At 39.0% G+C, this 26,238-nt stretch overlaps 2 protein-coding genes across 4 annotated transcripts in view; both read right to left on the reverse strand.

The window, feature by feature from the left end:
* The window catches only part of LOC137475624 (fibrinogen-like protein 1-like protein), a 72,799-nt gene that overhangs the window by 33,803 nt on the left and 12,758 nt on the right, over positions 1–26,238 (reverse strand). The gene's annotated exons all lie outside the window — the stretch shown is intronic.
* Positions 669–24,378, reverse strand: KATNBL1 (katanin regulatory subunit B1 like 1). Of its 3 annotated transcripts, none has more exons than XM_068193069.1 (10): positions 24,212–24,378; positions 16,115–16,242; positions 15,285–15,325; positions 14,634–14,913; positions 13,112–13,230; positions 12,874–12,924; positions 12,700–12,789; positions 12,090–12,179; positions 11,652–11,745; positions 669–888 (listed from the first exon to the last, which is right to left on the reverse strand). In XM_068193069.1, exons 2-10 carry the CDS (start codon positions 16,226–16,228, stop codon positions 823–825), a joined length of 945 nt encoding a protein of 314 aa, XP_068049170.1. In that variant the 5' UTR covers positions 16,229–16,242; positions 24,212–24,378; the 3' UTR covers positions 669–822. The 3 variants fall into 3 exon arrangements, with proteins under 3 accessions (XP_068049170.1, XP_068049171.1, XP_068049172.1); XM_068193070.1 differs by lacking the exon at positions 669–888 and adding an exon at positions 5,679–10,156; XM_068193071.1 differs by lacking the exon at positions 669–888 and adding an exon at positions 10,743–10,765.

The following is a 26,238-nucleotide window of genomic DNA, read 5'->3' on the forward strand; positions in this document are numbered from 1 at the left end:
AGCTAAATAAAAATGGCTCATTTTTTCTATTTCTCATACATTTTTGGAAGAAAATAATAGCATAAGTGACCTTGTAATGCCTTTTCTTCCCTCTGGCTACTTGTTTTCATTATTTGTAAATGTACTGTAAATATATTTGACAGCAGGCTCCTCTAGGAAGCTCTGTATAATGGCTGGTAAAATCCAGGGCTCGCTGGAAGTAGTAGCTTTGCCACAGATAGCAAAAGTCCTGAATTTAACTTTGTGCTTTGCTTTTAGATTCTTATTTTAGGCAAATAAAGTAACTATGATCTACTGAAAGACTGTTGCAGGATTTAATTTACAACTTTTACTGTCTCCTACAAGCCTGAAGAATTCAGCAAAGCATCTTAAAACTGGTGTTCATTCTAGGTGACAGAGACTCTGCTGTCTAGTTCAGAATTCCTTCTTGCAAGTGCAAAGGTATGCTTTAGATACTGACATATCAAAATATTAGGAGGAGGAAACAAATACAAATAATTGCCAGGACTGCTTTGTTTTCATGCAGAAGTTGTGGGGACAGGTGGGTGGGACAGAGAAGGGAAGAAACAGTGCATAAACTCTTCACAAAAATATACATTGTACTGAGGTCCCAGGTAATGCCTGTCTAGAAAAGAAACAAACAACCTAAATCAAACCCATGACTCTGCTCATCTCTGAAAATGATAATGTTATTTTATGTGATATCCCTTTGTCCATGAAACAGTGTGCTGCTCAATGAAAAAGCAACTGGACCTGTTAAAGGCTGCAGTGTAGCTACCTGGAAGAGCAGCATTCTTCAGCAATGCCACAGAGAGCTTGAGCTCAGGTGAACCACCAGCAAGTCCCACTGCAAGCTTTTACACAGCCCAGTATCTGGCTGGACAATCTCTGTGGCAGACAAAACATAGGGAGATTGGAAAGTCTGAGCTTGTGCATTTAAAATTAGAGGATTCTCCTTGCATGAAAAGCACACAGTCAGTCACATCTTAAACCTAGAACAGGCACATACAGGAAAGAAAACCAGGTTCCTTTATAACTGAATTATCAACACAACTTTAGATGAGACTTTGGAACATCTTCTAAGGGGAGTTCAGCTAGGAAAGAATCCTACAAAGGGTTCACCAAAAGGGTCTCTTGGCAGAGGTGATGCTGAGTCTGGAGCTCACAAAGCTGATCAGGGAGCAGTGCTGCAGCTGCCCCCCACGCCACAGCTCTGCATAGCTGACTGCTGGCAGTGCCATGAGGAGAAGCAGCCATATATATGAGACAGTAGCTGTGACTGAGGCTGGTTCAACCCATCCTTAAATCAGTAACTGCTGCTTATCTTCCTTTTATTTCACCACCTGATGTGGGAACAAAAGGTAGGGCTTGCTGCAGCCATCTGACTCAAATTAGTTCTTCCTTTCACTTGAGTCTCTCATTGTTGAGACCATAAAATTCAATTATATTTCTCCAAAGCCAGCACAAATGATATTTTCATCAAAAACTCTACTGCTCCTAAACACCAGTGAAGACATTATTTTGGACTATTAAAATCAGTTCAAGTTTTGGATGCATTTCCTAGCCAAAAGACAACCTCATATAAATGCCTGAAAAATGAGACAATTATGCTAAACCAGAAACACATGGACAGCAGTATCTTGAAGACATACCTTAGGGCTAATGGATAGCAACTGTTCTATAAGGTAGGAAAAATACCTTAAGGTGAGTAAATCCACAAAGGAACCACAGACAAATCAATTTTGTCAGAAAAAAAAAAAAGTATTAATGAGGATGCAAAGATGTCTAAATTAATGATTTCTCAATACAGAAGCCTATTACAATCAAGATTTAGATTTGGTGAGTTTACAAAAGAAGAGAGGTCTTACAATTCCTTTCACATAAGCAGAATCCTTGACATCAGAACTGTTTCAACCAAACTAAACTTAAAGGAATCACCAGAGGTTAAATGCTCATTTTCCAGTGCTCAGAGAGAACTATCAAGTAAGAAAGCAGCATCAGAAGTGTGTATGCCAAATCTTGCAAACAGAAATGCTGAAATACGCCTCGCTAGTCCCTAAGGTAAAAGCTGAAGTTAGCAAGCTGCCAGTTGTGAAGAAAAGCTCCAAGGGCGTTCTCCTCTTATTTACAGCTCTTCAGAGTATGGTGGCTGAGGTCACGAACCAAATATTCACTTAGAAAGTAAACTAAATCACAGTGCACTAACCCTAAAAATTTCCAATTTGTAATGTCAGAGACTCCTTGCTCAGAAAGGCATTCTTATGTCCTCTTTTTAATGAAAAATGGAGGGCAGCATTTGTTGTCATTTGGCTGCAGCACTACTTTATGCTAGAGACAAGTGAATTCTAATTTTTTGGTTTGGGTTGAGTTTTAAATTGCTGTTTGTGGTTTGGTGGTTTTTGTTGGGTTACATCATGTCTGTCCACCCCCCACCACCCATCCTCTCCCCCTTTCTGGTTTTTAGCCTTAGTAGCAACCTTCTCTGTTCATCTGGAAAGCAACTAATCTGCTTTTTGAATCAAGAACTGTAAGATGGAAAGAACCCCTTTAGAAATGTTAAGGGACATGCCACCACTAGAAACATAAATGTATTGGAGTGCAGAGGAAAGGGAAAAATGATACTTTTGCACAGAAATTAATGCAAACGTGCTTATACAGCATTTTGTGAACGTAACACATCCTCACTCTACCCAACATCCTGATTATTTTGTGTGGTCAGAAAACCACAAAAGACATAACCTTGTAAAAAATAAAATTCAAATTGGCACCAGGAAATTTAAAGAACTCAGAGGGGGAGGCAAGATGGGTGGTGGGGGGTGGACAGACACGATGTGACCCAACAAAAACCACCAAACCACAAACAGCAATTCAAAACTCAACCCAAACCAACTAACCACTCGCCCCTAAGCAGCAGGATTTCTCCCTAACTAGTCACCAGCCTGCATTTGCAAAGGTTCAGAACTGTAGGCATTTTTAATTAACAGCCAGTAGAATATTGGTAGGGCATTCATGTTTAAAAAACATTCATGTTTAAAAAACATTTATACAAACCCTCTTAATACAGCAGCTTCATCCTAAATATCACAGTGGCCTCCACAGTTGCTGTGTGTAGGGCATAAGTCTAACCCTCTGAGTTTTCACAGTTCAATGGCACTGAGTTGTTTTGTAGTGAGAACCTGGAAGACCTGAGGGACAAGACATCATTTGGGAAACTAGGTGTGCCAAATATGAAGGCATTTTATTCTCACTTGGATAAGTGACAAGGATGTGAAGCTGGAAATTCAGCCAAGAAGATGTGCCCCAACATGTCAGAGGGGTGGAAAAGCAGCAACTGTGAGGAAAGATGACTGCTCTGTGAGCATCAGGTCTCCAGCCCTCTATGAAGTGCCTCACTGCTGTGGATTAGGCACACAGGACTGGAAAGACTTTCAGTTATCATCATGCCCCAATCTCCCAGCAATCACAGGCACCCTTTTCAGGTAATGGGAATTTTTGTACTGTATCTTAAACACTCCTCCTTCCCCAGTTTTTTGCAACTCCCTACGTGGACACCCAGGACAGCAGACAATGGCTAGTCCTGATTAGAATGTGCTTGTGTTCAAGCCCTCAAGCCCGTTAAGGATTACTCACAGGACAGTATTTATAAAGGTACCTCTTGCAGCACTATTCCATCATCCAACTAACAGATTTAGAAAACTCCCTGCCTGCTCTCTTTATACAAAACCACCTGAACTGTAACATCTTAAAAAAAAAAAAAAAAAAGCAAAAGGCTCTAAGAATATTTATGTTGAGAGACAGTTGCTCTGGTGGGCAGGGATCACTTTATAACCAGCTACTCTGCTTATTCTTATGCTAATGCTGGCTGCTGGCACACAATTACTCCAGAATTAACACTCCCATTCATTTTGGCTGATTAAAAAGTCAAGCTTTTTAGACTTACCAAAACACAAAGTTCAGAACAAAACTTGCCAGCTATTTCTTTAGTCCTGCTTTGCTTTACTTCTTCACTAGTAATAGCCTAAACCTCACAATGTTGAAAATCAAGTTTTATCACTACTTGTACCATGATGGTTAACTGCATTTTTGTAAATTTACTGTTTCCTGCAGCAGGAACACGAGGTGGCAGAGTCACCCAGAAATTAACTAACGCAGCAAGGTTGTTTTTTTCTTCCTGTTCAGCCTACCTTGTTATTTTAATAACTAAAATTTTAAGCAAACACACATAAATGCTTATGCCTTTAAGCTTCAAGACAAAGTACTATTAGCAGACATAGAAAGTATTGAGATTTCTGCTCTCCAAACCTAACACACAACAAATAGCTCCTTTCCACATTCATTGTAGCAATTTCATTGGAATGGAAAGAGCGGTTTTAACTTCTTACAGCCAAGAGCTGTTAAGACTTCAATTCCCCAATAATCCATCATTCTACTTTTATCCAGACTAAGTAGATAATAGAACAGCTGATTCACATGAGAAAAGACAACTCAATAGCAATGAAATGTGCATTGTCCTAACAGTTGCCTGTATTTGTGCAATTTCCCAATTCAGAACCAAATATGTCATAGATTTCTTATATGTGGCAACCCTCCTCTGAAACCCTCCTAAAAATTATTTAACTCTTGCAGAGAAGAAGTTTGTCTCATGCAGAAGAAATGTAATGAAAGCCTGTTATCACAAAAGACAAAAAGATCAGCTATTTTTCTGAAGGTGGAATACTTACTGCACTAAGTCTTTAAATCCATAGAATATCTGAAATGAGTAGAAGTGGCAACTGCAAGATCCAAACATAATTTGGGCTTTTTGAAAGTGAAGTTCAATAGATTCAATTTGACAAAGAGACATCATAAATTACAAGAGCTATTTTAAACTGTCTACAGGTCACTTTAAATTATGACATTAGGGTGCATATGTATTTCAACACTTACACATGTAAGAGCAGGCAGTTTTGGAATGTAACTTTATCTTGATATTTAGATTTGGGTTGTTTCACAATATACATAGGGCTTATGTAAAAAACAAAGTATCAAGAATACAATTACAGTATCAGTAAAGTCCACTAGTTCTGTTTATTTCAAGCCTAGACATACAGAAAACAGCCTCCTTCCCCAATCCACAGGAAACTTATTCACAGAATTGTATTAAAAGAAGTCAGAAGCATATTTGTAAAAGCATTTTATCACACTTTGGCATCTATCACTTTCCAAAGAGGATTCAAATGGTTCTAAGCACTTAAATGAATCAATAAGGGAAGAATAAAAAGGTGGGAAAGATAAATGTGGTGTCCTTTAGTTACAGCTAAGAACAGATGTTTGAGACCCCAACATTCAGTTGCTCATCTACACTACAGCACTCAAAGTAATGACTGCCTGAATTGAAGCAGTGATCCCTATGAATCACAACCACTACGGAACACATTCAAGCTGAAAATAGCAGATCTCATTTTACAGCAATGATCAGCAGCCACAGTCTACATAAAGAGATATACTACAGAACTCCTGTCAGTACAGAAACAAAAATATTCTAAGTCTGCAATAGTTGAAGACCAGGTGGATATTTCCATTCTATCCCTTTAAGGGACAGTGCTACACCTCCTGCCTCCCTTATGGCAGGTTAGTATCTGTGTCCAGCTTAGTACTCAAAGCAAAAAACAAGAACAGAAACAATACTGCAGCTATGGTTATTTAGAATGAAAGCACTTTATTTTTTTCCAACCAAGTTCAAAGTCAAACTTAGAGCTGTGAGTGCACACTTCAATTTGTAGGTATTAACAAAATATGCGTGAAAAGTTTTAAAGGTGGAAATTCTTCACAGTTGCTTCAAACTGAATCATGGTAAATAGCTAGCCCTGTGTTTTGTCTAGAATTCTCATCTTCCCCTCCTCACTTCTAAGAAGACACACTCAGTATATTTAAAGTAGATGAGTAATAAATAACATCATTAAGTCCTAAAGAATACATTTGGAAAGGGGGAGAAAAATAGTTGCATTTAGTCTCATTCCAAGACATAAAACAAGCTATTTAACTCATAGAATAAACATTAGTTGTTTAAAGAAGGATAACATAAGCACTAATAACACAAGCATGCTCAATCTATTTTCTCTGCGAATCTTTATCTGTAGCCTACAATGATTAGTGTGTAGGATGGTAGACTGAAGGCAAAAATTAGACTATGCTGTCTGGCTTTTACCAAGGCTATTAAAAACTGCTTCATTTTTTCCCTTCACTAATGCAACATGAGCTCAATATAAAGTTTCTCTCAGAAGAATTGACTGCTTTCATAAACTTTAGCATTTGCATTGTGCAAAGCTGGAATAACTTCACACCAGTACCATAATTTGCATGGTTATGTATTCTGAAATAGTTGACTATGAACCACCAGTTTCAGTTTGGACCAGAAAACTAGGCACAAAAATAGCTGCAAATCTCTACACTAAGACAGACATTCAGTCTTCTGTAGAACTGGAAGATCTGGCAAGATGAACTGGCAAAAGCAACCACTTGCTAGTCTAAAATGTAAGCTTCCTGTAAGATACATTCAAGTTTCCACACTAAGAATGTCCACTCTTTCAAGATAAAAAAAAATCCAAAAAATCACAAATTAACACTGTAGCATCCATCTTCAAAACCTTTATATTTTAAATGCAAAATGCAGAAAGACGTTTAAATCCACTTGCCTACTTCAGATGCCAGAAAATGAAAACACTCCGTGCTTTATAATGCAGTGGGGCTGATGTCACTCAGCACGTGTACTTTCTTCTTTCCTACTCTCCCATCCCTCCCACACCTCAAGTGTTAAAAAGCCTCTGAGAAAGCAACCTACAGGAGGGGAAAAAAAATTATATAAATTTTATTTATATCTCACTGTGGAGGGTAAGCTCTTGGAGGGCTGATGCTGTTTTTTTTTTAATACCAGCAACAATCTGTAAACACTATTAAGGAGTGTGGAACTGCCATACCTGTGTGATACAAGAGTAGAGGACTCTTTCCTGAGAAAAAGGCATAGCTCCTTCAAAACAGAGACATACATAATCATTAAGACATGCTAACTTCTTCATACCCAGCTAATTAATGGCATAGCTTTTTCCACCTTGCTCTTTAGCAAGCTATCAGCAATACCTCAACTTGGCCACTTCCATTTACAAAATACTGGACTTTTTTTCAGCCCTGCAGAAAGAGACAGTTTGCCAGAAGGATTATTTAATTTCAGTTTAGGGGTTGGGAAAATCCTGGGTCACACTTAAAAGTACTCCTCCAACAAAACAGCCTCAAGTACTTTCAGGGAACACTGAGGCAAAAGACAGTGTTTTTCAAAGACATCAGTTTCATATCAGGTGGTATAACACGAAGAACAGCTTTGTGGAGGCATCCTTCATCCTCAAGTACACACATGCTTCTGCATCACAAGAACACACAGGAAAAGGATTAATTCTGTCTGGGCCTTCTAATACATCCTAGAAACAGCATTTTTAGAAAGTATCACAAAGATTACCATTTATGCATGGGATAGCTCATAAACTTAATTCTTAAGATTCACTGAGACAACTATATGAATTTAGTGGAGTTACACAGCTCTTAAGACATTTAACTCATGCCAACTTTGACCAGATATTATACACGTACATTCTGTAACAGTAAAACTGATTCCTAGCCATTTGAGAACTAAAGAGAATACAAGAGGCTGAGCCTGAATATTAGTGCAAATAGTTTAAATTAATTAAGGAAATGATGGAAAAATAATTTCATAATACAGACACCTGAACCCTGTTCTTACAGTCTAGTAGCTGCCTGAAAACAGTAAAAATTCATTTAAAATAAGGCACAGATACTAATGACAATGTTTAATACTGAATTATTAACGTTGTCAAAATACAACTATCGGCAGTTAAAAAGACTGCATTATTTTATTAGATATTCCTCAGTAATGATACTCAAATCAATCTTACCTTGCCTCTAAAAGCACTGTATACAGTTAGGATTTGGTAACTCTATGGCCACAGACAGAATTCATTATAAACTCATGTATTTAAATCTACATTCAAGCTAGATTTTTAAATATTAGAGTATCCCTTTAATATAAAAAAGTATAGTTGGAATTGATTATCAGAAATAAATGGCCATGAGTTACTTTGTCTATTAAAACAAAAAAATCAGAGCTTCCATAAACAGTATTCTCCTTGAGGAATAATCTAAGAGTTTCAGCAACTGCCACCCAAATGATGAAACTATCTTACTTTTGTTACTTTTACATTTAAGTGTTCAACGGAACAAATAAGTAATACAAGAATGTCATCATACTATAGTTCCTTTAGATTTTTAATTGATAGTAAGAACATTTGAAAAGTCCTATATCAAAACTTTTTGAGCATGAAATACCTCTAATGATACATAACAATTATAGCAGAAAGAATGGCTATGTGTATGTCTTCAAACTGTCCCACAAAGTCTGCAGTTCTGGGATGCCCCAGAAACTCTGTGTAACTGACTGCCCTAGGAAATGCAAAACCTTTGGTGGTTCACAGAACAGTCAAACGACTAAAAGCACCAAGTTCTCTTGAGAGATTTCTAGTTGGCCTTCAGAAGTCAGCAACAATGATACATAAACTAAATACAAAACTATGCAACAGGAGGCCTGAAGTTATTGACCACTACAGGAGTTTAAAATTCATTTATTTAATCTGTAAAGCAAAAACCACTTGTGGCTATCAAAAGACTTTTCTCCTGCATGTCAATAAAAGTGCACATGCTTAATGCTAGGTATGAAAACAACCCTTGCAAGTACTTATTTGTAAGGAAGTAGTCTATTTGGTCATACATGCTGTGCATGTATACTTTTAAGTGAAGAGCTGGCACTTTGCAAGTTTTAACTGAAAAAGCGTGCTTCCTAATCACAAAATTAAAAAAGGCAACAGCAAGCCTAAGATAAAGACTCCCTCAGAGCTACTAAGATACAGCTTTTAAATTAAAATAGAACAGCATATCAATATGACAGTAAGAGTTTACAGCTGTATTCTCAATGCTGTTGTTGGTATGAATTTGCCACCATTGAGCAGGTTAGAACTTGATCAATTTTGCAAAAGTTCTTTGTCAGTTTCTTAAAGGAGGTAGTAAAAAAAGGGTGTGATTTGAATAACATGGCCTCACCTGGCTGTAAACATTTCAAACAAGAGACATAAATATCTATGATAAAAAGTACTGTGGAAGAGATTATTCTAGAAATTGATTTTTTTGAACTTGAAAAGAAAAACCAGTAGATATATTTAATATATTTACTTATTTGCATGTAGTTTGAAAGATACAGAACAAGATTACTGTGTTATAAATCCACATACAATATATAAAAACATTTGTTAGACATAAATTCACCATTCTGCTGACATTTGCAATAACTGTTTACCCAAGCTTAACTTCAGGTATTTATAATGGTTTTCATACATGAATCTTTGTATATGTGCAATGTTTCATTAACTATACAATGTGAAACCCTGATTTTTGTAGTTTTTCATCACAATCTGAACATAATAGCTATTTGCATCTTAACACATTGGCTTTTTGAAACACTAGTAATTAAGGCATCTTTGCTGTATAGTTTCTCAATAGTGCAAACAAAAACTGTCTTTAATAATTTGATTAAAACATAGAAGTAACTGAATATCCCAAAGTTTTTTTTTATTTTTTATGTAATTGGAAGCTAGTTGTGCATTTTGGAGTTCTCTTGTGAAAGAGACATTTAAAAGCTCTTAATGCTGATTGCTTTTGTTGGTTCCTTACAACTGGTTCTGCTGTCTTGTCTCCATGACAGTATAGTTCATCTTCTTTTATGCGATGATGTTGTACGATACAGTAGCATTTAAAGGAATACCTAGTAATTGAGCGAATCCCAAATGCAGCAAAGGCATACAGTTTTCATAGTGCACTTTCACCTCACTGAAGTAAAAGTTGCTCCTACTAGACATTTTTCCACTTCAATGTGAAGTAGATTGTTAGGGTTTTGTTAGTGGTTTCATTAAACAGCTTGACAGTACAGTTCTCTTCTGCCAGTATTTCTCAAATGGCTTTCAGCACATATTTCAGGGATACTTTACGGGATTGTTTCACCACATAAGCACACTGTTTCCCCATCATGTCAGTGTAGCTGCAATAAATAAGCATTTACATCCTAGAAGGAAAAAAAGGAGAAAGTGTTTGTCACATTACTTATAGCTCTAACATCAACACTATGTCTGAAGCAGGGCAACCTCAGGACCACAACACAAGAATAATTATATCTGCCCAAATTTCAGAACTAGTTGTCTTCATGATTACGTTCAATTAATGTTTTCAATGACATTTCTTTATGTACTAAAAAGCCTGCCAGAAGAGTAGGATTAGTTTTCAAAGCAATCAATTTCATCTGTTATTCCTCTGCTCCCTGCCTGAGCAGGAAAGCTCATCATTATCATATGATCATGTAGTTAAAACATATTATCCCAACCCCTCCAACATTCTTGTACTACTTTTGCTCTGACTTGCTTAGGTGACTTTGGTTACAATCTATCCTGATACACATTAAGAAGCCAGCAAATGAACATAAAGGGAACCTGAACACTAGAGAAACAAACTGATAACTACCTATAGCTGCTATTCTGATCTAGCAAAAGAGCTAGGCAGTCTACATTACATCCTCTCATTGCTCTACCAAGTTGGGAGTTAGACCTCAGTTCTCCTGCATCCCTGCTGACTGAATTTCTGCAAGAATTTTGTAATTATCCTTGTAGGGACATCAAAACTGAAGTTGCAGGTGCATGGCAATCCCAGAAAAAAAGATAAGAGTTTACTTGTTTGATACATCAAAGTGATCAATTCTGTAGGCAGAGAATTATAGATTCCCAAGAACTCCTCAAGATGTAAGTAAAAGATGCAATTTTTAGGCTCTTTTTAAGTTCACTCAAATCCCGCATACAACCAATTGTCAGCTGCAATTCCTTTCTCACTGTCTACCTTCATCAGGTCCCTCCACCTGGAGAGATTTCTATCTAATGTAACTTTTGGTGCTCAATCTCAGAAAGCCACGTTTATAGAGATGAGCACAAACAGCAAAACATGGATCTACATGGACACCCTCATTATGTTACTGATACCACAACCTACTGAAAAATGCAAGCAGGGATTCATCTCAGATAGACAGGCTCTTCTGCCCATCAAAAATTCACCATTTCCTAAGCATTAGGTCAGCAATAAGCTTTAGAATTTAGTATGTTGTCACTTGCCGCTGTCATCTGATGTGCAAATACCAATGCCATTCCTGGGCTAAGATTCTCCACTACACTTACAACAATGGGTACAACAGATCTAAGAGAAAACATCTGTCTCTTCCACAGTCTACCTACTCAAATGAGCCCTTTTTCACATCCATTTTAAGGCTCATGACTATTAGCTACTTTGTTATTAAGGAGATGCTTAAGGATAATTATAATTTTAATCCACAGAATTATCATAGGGAAACAACTCCAGATTTCTGTAAAAACCATGCAATACACTTGAGCATTAGCAGTAACTAAAGTAAAAGTGTTTCTGTCCAACCACAGTTTAGCATAAGTAAAACAAGAGGAATACCATAAGTGATACAAGCATGTTTATTACTGAACACAAGCAGAACTGGAACCAGAACTCACCTTAGCTATATTACCAGTGTATCCTGGAACCAGAGTAAGATGATTCTCCTCTTCCCACAAAACACTTAGCTGTTGTTTTAACATATGAATGTTTCTGAAAGAGAATGATCATCAATTTTTAACACAGGCAGTACACTTCAGTAGTCTTTTACTAAAAGGAATTCTTAATACTGCATATAGACTTAGCCTATACAATAGATAGTGCCACAAAATCTGAAATATTTTGATTGATATGACTATGTCCTACATGTATTAAAACAGTAGCAAAAAAACCCCAAAACCAGTAACTTAACTATCCTTAAAATACTTTTAAGCTTTAACTTTAAAATTACAAGTTTTCCTTTTGTAGGCAAGTTGTGCTCCTACTGATCAAAATTAAAATATATTGAGATGAAACAGGCTACAGAAACACATTTAAACATTAAACACCATACTCACCCATCTTCTGCTTTTTCTGTATGTGCAGACAGTTCTGACCACCATCTTTTAATGACAGCCTGAAGCCAGTTTAAACCCACTATCACATATCTGTAACAACACATTTTACAAATTATGCATTTCCCTGTCCATGCAGATCATCCATAGGCCAGATAAGGTGTTGAGATAACTTTGTAAGCAACTTAGAAAGCAACACATGTTCTACTATGGATGAAGAAAAATCTAGACAAATTGGTAAGTTTAAATACTTTGCTTACACTTGCAATGTCTAAGTGGCAGCCTGAAGTGGTAGTCTTTTTCTTGTTGAAAAAGTAGGAAACTAAGCATACTAAAACCAGCTCAGGATAAATGAATCTGCATAAGGGCAAAGCCAGTCCTCTTCCCCAAGTCCCTAACATTGCAGAAAAGAATTTCTGCACTGCTGTTTTGTTAAAGGATAAAGGTTCAGATGAAAGCTTCCATTCCGGAGCTTTCTCATTTCCTGAGAAAGGCAGAGCTGGAAGAAGGGGCAGAGGGAACAAGAGTCAGAGGATTAAAAACCCTTGATTTCCAGGGCTCTGCATAGCCAGGAAGTAATGATGTTTCAAAAACATCCCAAGCTGATACTTACTCTTCGTATTTGCTTTTAAGCAGAGATTTCACTAAAGGCAAAAGATCTACACAGCAGCCAACTGAAACATATGGTTTTTCTTCCTGTAAACTTAAAAACAAGATGTTTCAGAAGTGCTTGAACTTCAGTGTGGTTATAAGCAGGTTCTAATCCCCCACTTTTTTCTGTTTGTACCTGTTCGTAAGCACAGGAAGGCAGTCTACTACCACTCCAAGATCCTGTATCCTAGAAACATTAAGAATAAAATCAGAAGTGTTACTTGTAGATCCTACTACTAGTAGTAGAAGTATATGCTTCCACTATGATTTAAAAAGTGTAACTAAGTCACAACAATTACAGAACTGCTAAAAATACTGTGGCATGTTTGAGATTGCTGTCATTTTAAGGGTATAAAAGAAGAGACTTATTTTACCTCACTAAGTAGGCTACCAGTTCACTTATACTTCTCCTTCTCCAAAAGGTTAAAGCTACGTTCAGTCTCAGATTCCTGCTGAAAAGAACTTGAGCCATCGTTTCATGGTCCTGAGAAACCTGCATGTTTTTAAAAATATAAAAAGTTGCCAGAAGTTAAGTAGCCAGTGATAAAACAATAAGCTACTCAAATATAATCTGGTATATGATAATACACTTTTCTACCTGTATGTTGATGAGTCTGTTTTAGAAATTTATCTAAGAATAGACTTAAACCCATAATTTCCCTCGGGGGCACAAAAATATTAGACCTACTTTACACGAAAGCCGTGAGAATAAGGTTTGTACCTCTTTACCACCTAAGACAGGTATCTAATAATTAAAATGAGCATTCATCAGCATCAACCTATAGCTCTCACCAACTCTTAAGAACTTTGTACTTAGATGATTATTAATTTTGACACAATTTAGACACAAGTAATTACATGTATTATTCTGAACTCCGACAGAAAAGGTTCATTTCTGAAAAAGCCTGTCCTCTGAATAAAGTTCAGGCATTTTAATTAATTAGACCTTGGATAGGAATGAACACTGCAGAGCCACACACATCTCTCAACCAGTTTAGTCATTTGTGACCAGAGGCCAGTGATCTGCTCCTTAGCTTCTCAGAAAATGAATCTTCCCGTCTTCATTTCTTTACCCATGTTTCTGCAGCCTCTTTATTGCAGCCATTCTGCTCTTTTCTTGAAACCATCACATTAAACAGTGCAGAAGTGCTGCAGACTTGCACCTTCAGCCCACCACCCTCTCAGGGTTCTCAGCTCACGGGAGCCCACATTTACAGCACCATGACAAGACAGCATGGTGATAGTGTCTGATCTTACCTTCCTTGCCATGCTTCACCTTAAACACATGCAAACCCTGACGAGTAACAAAATCTGTTGTGACAGAAATGCAAACTTCAACATTAAGGGGCTTAAATGGCCTTCATTGTCACAAAATCAATTTGATTTAAATATCTGACCTTTTAGACAGTTCCAGAAGCCCTACAAACATCCACTAGGTTTCCTTAACCAACCCTAACAAGAAATAAAGCTCATACAAACACTTAAGTTAGTTTTGCACAAAGTTGGTACTGCTATTGAAAATTGTCCTAATCTACCTCACCAGTTTATTCTCATTCCCATACTAACATTTTTACACTTATATAAACACACACATGGACATGTGTCCTGCCAGTTCATGAAACCTAAGCAGGTCAAAACAATATTCTCCTTTGGAGCTGGTACAATTTTAACCCAGTCAAGTCTGGCAGATCTGAGCTTCTGACCTGACACAAATATGAAAAAAAGTGGCAGGACTATTACTATTGACAACTGTATCACCATAAATTGACAGACTTGTAAATCACAAGCCCTGATATTTGCAGAATTGAGGAAATTAATCTAAAGAAAGAAAACTTTCACAGCTAAATGCTATGAACACTTCTTTTTTAAACTGAAGTTTCTTCAAACTCTACCCACCTCTGAAAAAAATGCACTGTATTTGGATGAGGGGCCTTCTGTTTGAGACGAGCCAGAGTCACTAGAATTCAGCAAGTGTGTCCGACTGTTGTGAAGTTTTGCTGGCAGATTCCCTGCACAAGCCAGTTCATTTTCTTTATTTGCCATGTCACGGCCCCTAAATTTAGGGCACAGTTTCTTTCTGTAACAAGGCTTTGGAGTATAACAATGAACTTTCCTTCTAGAATATACCACTTTGAAAAGAGAGAGGGGACTGGTCACCGTTTTTCCAACCGTTACTCTGCAATAATAAAGCACTGTTTTAGTGAAGGTTGATCCAAACCAAATCAATTGCATTATTATGTTTATATATATATATATAATTATGAATTCAGCAGCCAGGTTTATGGTTATTGAAAATGCTTTTCCTCCAATACATATCTTAATGACACTAGGGTTATTAGAAGTCATACCACCAATATTCTTCTCTGTTTTTATAAATGTAGAGACTCATTATTATGGAAGAAAACACAAGAACCAAGAACTGTCATTAAAATCAAGACCTATCATCCATTTGTGTTTGCTGTGGTGTTGTAATCAATTTCAACTGTGACTTTCTCCCTACCTCTGTCACATTTTAAACTCAGATATCACACAGCACAGCTCTCCTACCTGTTTGTGTATGAAGCCAGCTGTTTTGGAGATTTCTTACCCTGGGAGAAAGGAAATAGAGACAAAAAGCTGGATTACTAAAAAGGGTCAAACACTCCCATCTATACTACTTAGCATTAATGGTAACATTTACATTGTGCACATCAGCAAGATAATGTTATGATCTTTTTTTGGTAACGCTGGTCATAAAATGTTAGTTTTAATACAAAATTTCAAAAACAGAGGATATTGAGATCTTCACCACTGTTTGAAGAGGTCTTACAGTAAGTTTGCCTCTCCAGTGCTTCTTCTCCACTGTACAGTACTCCACTGTCTTACTCTTCAGTCAGTAACACAGGTAAGAGGTTATAAAAACTACTTTTCGTAGCAAGAATCCAGTGAAAATCTATGTGCTACCAACGTGCTAGATGAACCTGTATAATTATACAACAAATCTATTTCAATTAATGAATTTCACCTACTTCACCTCTCACTTGTGCTATGTAGCTCTCTTGGCAAGAAAGAACTTTTTCAAAACAGAATTCCTGTATTGAAACATTTTTAGCTAGACTGCAGAAAAGCACACAAAAATAAGACTGCATCAGTACCTACAGCTGATATGGATGATACAATGCACTGATCTGTGCAGCCACTGTCTGTATCTATTACAACACAGTTTTCATAATGTAACTGCTATATAAGTAATTTAAAGTTTTACTGCATATCTAAATATCAAATGTTTAGTAGTGCTGTGCTTCTAGATTTAGACTGCTCAGAACTAAAAAGCTGTTTAAATCTTCACTTTTCTCAGAGGACATAAAACAACTCAACAAACAACACAAAGAGCTTACCTCCTTCATGATCTTTTTAGTGGAAGAAGAGATTCTCTTTCTGGGGAGATCAATGGGATGACCTTCAATAAGCAATACTTTCTGTTTTTTAACATTGTGAGCCTCAGATGCCATAATCTCTCAAATCCCTGTTCTCAAGGGAAAGATATTTAGTTGTATTTTCTAAAACATTCAGTCAGATTTCTTCAAATGCAGCTAGCAATACTAGAACTCAACTATTTGCAAGATTTTCCATCCTAGATATAACCCAAGACATCATCCTTTAGTGCATGTTAGCTGGAGGCCTTATTATTAACATGTTGATAATTTCAAAATCCCTATTTAGCTTTCAAGAAAGAGGAAACAAAACCAAAATCACCCCAAGAGACCAAGGTAGAGATTTTGTTTTCATACCAGTATCTACACCCGCACTGAGGGGTGCCATACAAACAAGACTTCAAGTAAAGAATGGGGCAATTTATGAAACTTTTTCCTCACACTATGAATTTCATCTGTCACCTAGAGAAAAATAATTGGTTTCACATCTGTTTCCAAGTGCAAAAGGCAGCTAAAAAACTGATTCTTGTTTTTCAGGAAGAAAGAAAGCTTCATCAAAATAACAAAGGATAAAAAAAAAAAAAGGTGAAAGATCTTCCCCTTAGTTTATTGGCAAATGTACATCCCCCCTCCCCTCCCATTTCTGTCAAAGCAGTGTTTTGGCCATTTCTCATACTAAAATCCACAACTTTATTTTATGCCTAAAGTCCTTTGTCTTGAAGTATGCAAGTGTTTCTTGCATAAGAATCAGTATCAAGACTGAGACAGCTGTACATATGATTTTGCATCTTTTGTAACTGATCCATTGCTTGAGACTAGGTTCAACTACTGCATCATCATAGAGGCACTATTTTTGAAGTGTTTTAGCAAGACATCCTACGCTACTTTTAAAAGACAACCACTTGCTCCAACATTACTGGTTTTTCCCCTAAAAAGTACAACTGTGGTCTCAACATGAGTGCTCCAATCTCTCCCCTAAATCTTTAGGAGCAGCCCTATCCCTTTTAATCTATGTAGCAGATTTACCCCACATTAAGAACTTCAGCATTTAAAAGACTAAGAGACTGAGCACTGAATAAGCCAGATGGGAAACAGCTTATTAGCCATGAAGATCCATGCAGTAGCTAAAGGCCATCAAATGAAACAAGCAGGTGGCAGGCCCAAAACAAGACAGATGCTATATTCAGGCACATTAAAATCCCTTCCCCTTCCCCAGTGGAAGAAAAAAAAATCTTCAAATGTTCTGGTATTCTTTGGAATTGGATCAGTACTAAAGAACTTCACTTGAGATTTCGCTCTCAAAAAATGAGTATTTACTGACAGAATCCCTTACCCTGTAACACAGGAACATCGAGCCCTCAGACTACAGCAAGAACTGCAAATGGCAGCATTATTTAGGGCAATATCTTTAACAGCTGGTGGCCAATATTTTTCCAGATGTCAGTCTGGCTTAAGACTGGTTCATTAACTTAATTTTTTCACACTATGAGAGAGTGATGAGGAGTGATCACTTTGTTAGCTCTCCACACTTCCTAGTTCTTCCACAAAGGCCTGTAAATGAACTTTTCCCTGAAGCTTAGGAAAAACCTCACATAAACAAACACCTTTTCCTCTGCTTATCAGACTACTTAAAACCATTATCTGGACTCAAAATGGGCTGTATATTAAAATTTGAACTTGGAGCACAACACAAAGGCATATGCTGAACAATTTGACTTTTAAAGAAAAACTGAACAATCCTAAAATCCAAACAAACCCATCCTTTTATTCAGGTCAGTGTTGAAGAGGACTTGGAAAAAGTTTTTTTTTTTTCTTCTATCCACTGTTTGAGAATAATATTGAGAGGAAAGCAATAAACTAAAATATTAGGGGGGATAATCTCCAAACACCAGAGTTAAAACCCACAGCCACCTCATCAGATGCTAAAAAAATCCCTACTCTCTGTTGCTGAAGAATAACTTTTATGACTACTCCCGTAACACACTACCAGCTTACAATTCTTCATGCCTAACAGTGACTGTTCCTTATTCTTCCCCGTTTAATAAATGATCTCAATCTACCCTCATCTTTCACACTAAGCAGTACACAAGAATCTGATCACTAAAATAAATGACAGCACTATATAACTAGAATACTTTTTGCTTAAAATAAGTGTAAAATATTAGAAGGCTAGAAAGAAGTGTCTTACCAAGGAAATTCAATTAGCATATCCATTTTTAATATTGGGCTCTAAAAAGCATCTAACATCTCAAAATACCAAACTGGAACTATTTGAACTGGAGAGAGAAGACTCTGTATGGAAGGAAGTTCCTTACAAAAGGTTGCATGTGTCCAGGAGAAAAATTAAGAGAATTTTACACGCTAACAAATCTGACCTAAGAATATTGTTCCCCAGCCTCCCAGTTGAAACAGAATGAAACAACAGAACTATGAATTCTTTTCGTAAAGATTGGTAAAAGAAATTCAAAAGGCCAAAAGATTATCAGATATAAAGGAGCATCTGATGAAGCAAAGTAAAATCCTTTTGTATGACTTCACTGTCCAACAGTTTAAAGAGGTTTCCATAGTTTAACCTGTTGAGGGTCTCAGATTATGCAGAAATAGCAGTGAACATTTAAGCAGTAATGAAACAGCTGTGTTTTTATTTCCCTTGGAGCTGACAAAGTACCTAAAGAAAACACAGTTAATATTTAAAGAGCCTCAAGGAAGATCCAGACTGACATCTATGTTGCACTAATTAATAAACAATGTAATCAAGAATAGACTTAGTGGACACAAACAAATAATATAATGGGAAAGATTCAGCCTGGCTGTCACTCAGGCAACACAGTCTGGAAAAGAGAAGGCTCCAACGTGACCTCACTGTGGCGTTCCAGGACCTGAAGGGGCTACAGAGAGCTGGAGAGGGACTTTTTACCAGGGCATTTGTGATAGACCAAAGGGTAATGGCTTCAGACCGAAAGAAGGCAAGTTTAGATTGGATATTAGGACAAAATTATTTTCTGAGAGAGTGGTAAGGTACTGGAACACATTTCCTAGAGAAGTGGCTGATGCTTTGTCCCTGGAAGTGTTCAAGGCCAAGTCAGATGGGGCTTTCAGCAGTCTGGCCAAGTGGAAGGTGTCCCTTCCTTGACATGGCATGGAAATTGGAACCAGAAAATCTTTAAGGTCCAGTCTAACCCAAATTATACTATGATTCTGTGAAGTCATGCTCTGCAAAATTAATGGAATTTATTAAGAGTATGGGGTAGTACAACATGGATAAAGGGCAACTAAATTATAGACTTGAGTTTGAGTTTCCAAGTCCCTCACTTAAATCTTGAGGAAATTAAGCAACCAAGTGAAAAAAAGGGAAAGCTCTTCCATGCACAAGCATCTCAGGAACAGCCATAAACTGTCTAAGCAGTTTCCACATTGCAGACAATCACCTCCAGATCCCTGGGGAAAACCTGTACTGGTTTATGCTCTTCAATATCCTCATAAATTACCTCAAAAAAAGGGGATGAAGACTGTTGACAATACAAAGTCATACCAGTGAAGATAAGGGCTAACTGAAGAACTGGAGAAGGACTGTGATGTACAATAAGCAGAAGCAATACTTACAGATTAATATGAAGCAAAGACTATGTATCTGCAGGTAGGAGAAAATTCTGGGCTCCAACTGGAATCACAGTCTCTGAGTTAGTAACTGCCACCCACAAGGACAGTTTACTTTCGATCAGCTGGATTGTTCAATGCTCCATGTGGATCAATAAATAGTTAGAAAAATAAATGGAACACTATTGTGACAGTGTACAGAACTAATTTGTGCCTGTATTTCAAATACTGAGAGCAGGGTTAGTTAACTTTCTTTAAAAAAAACCAAATCAACCCTAAAAAGTCAAAAAAACTTCTGAGTAAAGTAAAAAACAGCTCAGACAAAGGCAAGTAAAAAATACATGGAATATCCTTCATATAATCAACAACTGATTAGATCAGCCTCTTCAGTCTGGGGAAGAAGCTACTTATAGCCAACAGGGGAAATAAGACAAAGGCCTACAAAATAAATGGCTTGGAGAAGTTGCATAGAGATTGTGCCCTCTCTTACCCAATATAAAAATAAAGGGTCAACAGACAATAGCTGAAGAACAAATCACAACTAACATGGTTAAGCTGTGTGCAAATTATAATCAACCTGAACTTGCCACAGGATGTTGTGGACCTAAATGTTTTATATAGGTTCTAGGACAGACTGTGCAAATACATTAAAAAAAAAAAAAGAGAGACTGAAAGTGATTAAATTCAGATATACAACCCATGCAGTCCAAACAGAGCAGAATACAAGCAGAAGAATGTGGTATATATAAACCTAACAGTTCTATAATAAACTTAGTCAACATCTTAAGAAACCAGCTTTGTAAGGCTTAGTAACACCTAGGAAAATGCTGGCTGGTCAGCAATTAAAAAAGATGAATGCTACAGGATGAAAGGCGCTTTACATGGCTCTTCACAACTTTGATTTCCTATTTGCAGTCTGATATCATCTAGGGATAGCTAATTAGACACTACAGCCCCCTGTAATTTTGGAATATATACAGGGGGTTCTTAAACTGGAAATAGATACTAATTTGTACAGAGTCAAACAATCTATACATTAATGTCTTTAAATTCTGACTTTTCCCTTGTGATGACCACAGTTGTATTTGATCAAGACAATCTGCTATACAAGCTCATCAAGGCCAATGCATTTCCCTCACTTTACAAATTTTTAAAATTAAACTAAGGATAGAATGCATGTCCCTTCAGCTCTGCCTCGGTCCACTGTACAATCCTAAACTGTCTGACAAGTGAACGAGCTAGACGGCAAATGTGAACAGAGATGTATGATTTCATTAGCATGACAGAATCAAATTCCACCAACTTCCCCTATACAGTGGGTGATTTCTGACAGCAGATGACAATCTTCCCTTCTCCCCCTTTTATTCTCTTCAATCTCCAGTAAGCAGAAGGACTAAAGTAATAGCAGCCATGTCCCCTGAGAAGAAGGTGGTTTGCCCCTACAGTCAACAGGCAGTACCTGTACAAAGTTTTCTTGATGGTTCTACTGGTATTTTCTATCTCTGATCTCTCCCAAATGCAATAAAACTCTTCAGGTCATACCAGAATTAGGCAAAGAAAGTCAGCACTAACAGGCTTTCAAGTGCACATCTGTCCAAGGCAAGTATTAACAACTCTGCCACTCCCTCCCATGTCCTAAGTTCTGGGCACAGCCCCCAGAGAGGGACAAACTCTTCTTGGCACATTATGTAATCTACATGCATATTAACATAATATAATTTTCTTACAGAACACAGGCTGGCATACTTTGCGTGGCAGTAAGTAAAGTGTAAAATAGTTAGATCTCTTAAGCCATCAGCAATACCTTTTAAAACACACATTCTTCCATCCTATTCCTTGTCCAAATTCTTAATAGCTACTTTCTCCTGCAGCATTTCTCGTGCACCAGCCATGGCAAATGCTCCTGTGATTTTTCTCCACCCCACAGCAACCCAACTGCAAGTTCAAGGATGACAATATTAAACTCAGATGAAAAATCTCATAAATCATTACTCCTAAGGAAGAGAGCACATGCTTTGAAAACATTCCAAATAGGTATGCATCAGGGAAGCAGTAATGGTCAACTCATTTCACTGGCCATTATCAGATCTACAATGGTCACAAGAGACTTCCAGGAATGGTTATTTCAAATTTATTTCCAAAAGGGTAATTTGCTTACAAAAATAAATTAGCACTATCTTATGAGAGAAGTAGAAGTGATTTTATGGTAGAAGTGATTTTGCAAGCTTGGCATAACTTCCTTTCCTTTTAGCTCTGATAAATGTTGCAGAATCCATGTGTCTTTGTTTTAGAAGGTTTCCATATCCTTTGCATATGAAACAGTTTAGTTTCTTTCTAATTCCTTTTTTAGTAATTGATGTACTCACCAGCTGTTAAAAATTGAGTTTTCTTAAAAAGAGGAAGTGGCATTCAAGATTTTAAGGAGTATGTTAATGTAAAATTTTTCTGCAATATTATAAAGAGTGGTATATGCCAGCAGAATACAGTTTTTTAACGTGCTACACTTGTCAGACCATTTGTTCCAGTTTGATGTTTCCTATGTTGATAAAAACTACAGGAATTTCTCTAAACTTGCAGTAAATAAAAATACCATTTGAACAACTAGTTATGGTAAATTAGCTTATACCTAAGATTTAAGCTCATTTTCCTGTTACATATGAAATTCGTATGTGGCCCACTGTCAGTCATAATGAACCTCCAAAAATAACCACAAGTCACAGTTCATCCAAGTTTAGTGAGGATGAACCCAGGTGTGCATTAGCTCTCCATGTGGATATAGCCCAGGAGACTAATAACTGAACCTTAATTATATTTTCTACAAAAAAAAACCCAAGTAAAGACCTCAGTTTTCTGCATCTGGAGGTACCATTTACAGGTCTGTTACAGTGCCATAAAGTAATAGCAGTTGTCAGCAGTTAAGTCCTTTCTGAAGTCATCTTACACTAATGAAAACATACTTCTACCTGTTGATTTTTACTTATGAACAGTCTGGTGAAAGTAAGTTTGAAAAAGTTTTATAACTGAGAGGTGTTAAAAAATTTTTATATAAGTTATAAAAGAAATCAATTTCCACAACACTAAAGATTCCACATTAATGTTTTACAGAACTCTTTAAGAAACTACCCATGAAATTAAATACAGTAATTTCTTTTACCATTTATTGCTAAACCCAAAGAGCTTAAAAAAAACTGCAAAAAGAATTTTGAATTCAAAGCCAGAGACAGACATACTGACAAACCCCTCAAGCTCCAGACTTGGTGGAGGCTAAGGAAGAACTCACTACATGCCCACCTGGCTGAACAGTCTGTCGCACAACTTTCACATGGCTTTTTATGCTACCCTCAAACACATTTCTATTATCGACTGTAGTCTGTTTATAGCACTTAAAAAGCTTCCTTCATTTACAGTCAAGCTTCTTACCCTAGGACCAACACACAGTAAAAGTGGGCAAGTGAATATATATACACACATGGTTGTAAGAATACATGTATATCATCATACTGACAGACACTTTCTAACATACATATAAAAATACCTTCATAACATCATTTTTAATATAATGAAATTCTGAGTTTTAAAGTTAAGAAATTCAAATCAATTCTAATTTTAGTTCAAGAACATGTTCTTTCCTATCAGCAAGGCCAAAGAGGCACAAACTTGCCTTCTGTTATGCTTTAATTCTACTAAACGTGGGTAACTATATATTTTTACTTACTTCCCTGATTACAGCCAGAGAATAAGAGGAAGAAAAAACATGGGAACAGGAAAAGCAAAAATGGTGCTCCGAGAAGAGATGGACGAAAGCTGCTTTTAAGCAAACAGACATAACCTTTCTCCAAAGCAGAGCATGTTACAAAAACAGAAACTAAAGATTTCCAAGATCACCACCTAATCTCTCTCCTTAAAAGAGCTCCCTATTCAAAAGGTCTTTATTTTAAATCAGCATGCCAAATCGTCTAGCCTATCACTGAAAAAATAATGTGAAGCCTCTTGAACGAAGTAATTAACGCAGGATCTGATCTTCAAGCACTTAAGGTTCCCCCTCACCCCCCCGTCCTTCCCCCTGGAATCTGTCACACCCAAGAAATTAAATCCGTCAGCAGGCCTCACACCCAGCCTGTCGTGCTCCCCTTCGGCAGCAGCAGAGCCCTCCCCGCTCCCCCGGCACGTATCCGCCGCTGCACACGCCGCTCCGGGCAGGGGCTGCTGCCACCGCTTCCGAAAGGAACCCGAGTGCCACAGCTCGCTCTCCGGAGGCGGCAGGCTCCGCACACAGCGGTGCCGGGGCGCCGGGCGAGGCCGCCGGGGAGCGGGACGGAGCGATCCGCGCCCGCGCGCTGCCCGCGGCCCCCGCCGCCGGCCCCAACGCCCGGCGCGACGCCGCGAAGCCGCGCACAGTCCCGGCGGGGCAGAGCGCGGCCCCGCCGCGCTGCCCCCGGCTGCGGACAGCCCCGCGCCACTCACCCGCTGCTCATGGTCGGGGCCGGGCCGGGCCGGGCCGGGCGGGAGGAGCGGCGGGAGCGCTACTGCCGGGGCCCGGCGCCCGGAGCCTGCGCCATTCAAACGCCGCCGCGGTGCACGCCGGGCCGCGGGCGCCGCACCACGCCCCGCCACGCGCGCCGCGCGGCGTCGCGGCGCCCTCTGCCGGCCGCGGCCTCGCGCCGCGCCCCGCCCCGCCCCGCGGCGCCGCGCGCTGCCTGCGTCACTGCGCGCCGCGCGGCCGCGGGGGCGGGGCTGCGCAGCCGGGAGGGAGCCGGGGAGCGCCGCATGATCCCAGGGATGGAGCGGCCGGGAAAGAGCCGGGGAGCGCCGCATGATCCCAGGGATGGAGCGGCCGGGAGGGAGCCGGGGAGCGCCGCATGATCCCAGGGATGGAGCGGCCGGGAAAGAGCCGGGGAGCGCCGCATGATCCCAGGGATGGAGCGGCCGGGAGGGAGCCGGGGAGCGCCGCATGATCCCAGGGATGGAGCGGCCGGGAAAGAGCCGGGGAGCGCCGCATGATCCCAGGGATGGAGCGGCCGGGAGGGAGCCGGGGAGCGCCGCATGATCCCAGGGATGGAGCTCGGGGTCCGCGCTCTCCGCCTGTCTGCCGGTCGCCAGTGACGAGCCAGGGTTAGGAGTGTGCAATGCTCAGACAGGCTGAGAAACCCACGGTAGCTCCACGCTCTGCTGCATTATCACAGAACCACAGAATAAGCTGAGTTGGAAGGGCCGCACAGGGATGTCCAAGTCCAACTCTTGCATAGAACCATCCCCAAGAATCACAGCATGTCCCCAAAAGCACTGCACTCTGCCTGGCTGGTGATGTTCCAGTGCTCAAACAGCCCTTGGATGATAAACCTTTTCCTAATTCCAACCTAAGTCTCCCCTGACATAACTTCAGGACATTATCTCAGGTCCTGTCACTGGTCACCGCAGAGAAGAGATTGGTGACCCCTCCAATTCCCCTCAACAAGGAAGTTGTAGATTGCAATGAGATTTCCTCTCAGTGACCTCAGCCACTCCTCATACGGCTTCCTTTCAAAACCCTTCACCATCTTCATTGCCCTACTTTGGATGCTTTCTAATAGCTTAATAACATTTTATACTGTGGCACCCAAAACTGTCCCCAGCACTGGAGGTGAGGCTGCCCCAGCTCAGAGCAGAGGGGACAATCCCCTCCCTTGCCCAGCTGTGATGCTGTGCCTGATGCACCCCAGGACACAGGTGGCCCTCCTGGCTGCCAGGGCACTGCTGACTCACGTTCAACCTGCCAATGACCAGGAGCCCCAGGTCCTTTTCTGTGGCGCTGCTTCCCAGCCCCTCATCCCCCATTCTGTCCATACATCCAAGGTTGTCCATTCCAGGTGCAGAATCTGGCACTTTCCCTTGTTTCAGTTCATGTGGTTGGCAATTGCACAGCCCTCTTGACTTGTCAAGATTTTTCTGCAGGGCATCCCTGCCTTTGAGGGAGTCAACAGCTCCTCCCAGTTTTGTACTGTCTGGAAATTTTTTTAGTATCCCAGTCCACAAAGGGGTCAAACTTTGTAATGAAAATGTAATTTCTGTCAAGGGCCCAGTTGTGTTTTCAGAAGCACACAAGTTGTACTCTGGCTACTCAGCAATGACTGTGGACCATCTAGCTACTAATACTGACAGGTTCATTATGGTTATCCCAGGGGTCAGCTGTAGTAATTTCCATTAAAAATTCCCACTTCTTTTATGTATTTTTCTTTAATTCTGTTTTTGATAAGCATACGTTCAGTTGTTTTAAATTAGTATGTGGACCTTGAAAAACAGTTCCCTTAGCTAAACATTCTTTTACCCTTTCTGAATATATTCCTTAGCCTATTTTCCTTTAACTTACTTTTTTCTCATATCTTTTCCAAATTAAAGAAAAAAAAAAAAAATAGAGTTTCTTGTATTAACTGCAAGGTACTGGAAATACTCTCTTTTGAAAAATTCTTTTCCAATTCCATGTCCATTTTAATGTTTTTCCTTTTTTTATTTTT

This window comes from Anomalospiza imberbis, chromosome 6 (assembly GCF_031753505.1).
Source record: "Anomalospiza imberbis isolate Cuckoo-Finch-1a 21T00152 chromosome 6, ASM3175350v1, whole genome shotgun sequence".
Taxonomy (NCBI): Eukaryota; Metazoa; Chordata; class Aves; order Passeriformes; family Viduidae; genus Anomalospiza; species Anomalospiza imberbis.

Coding starts and splice junctions, on each gene's coding strand:
- KATNBL1 (XM_068193069.1), bottom strand. CDS start 16,228: ATGGCATCTGAGGCTCACAATGTTAAAAAACAGAAAGTATTGCTTATT. Junction 12,180..12,699: donor CTTAAAAGCAAATACGAAGA/GTAAGTATCAGC, acceptor GTGTTGTTACAG/ATATGTGATAGTGGGTTTAA. Junction 889..11,651: donor ACACTGGTAATATAGCTAAG/GTGAGTTCTGGT, acceptor TGTCTGCCACAG/AGATTGTCCAGCCAGATACT.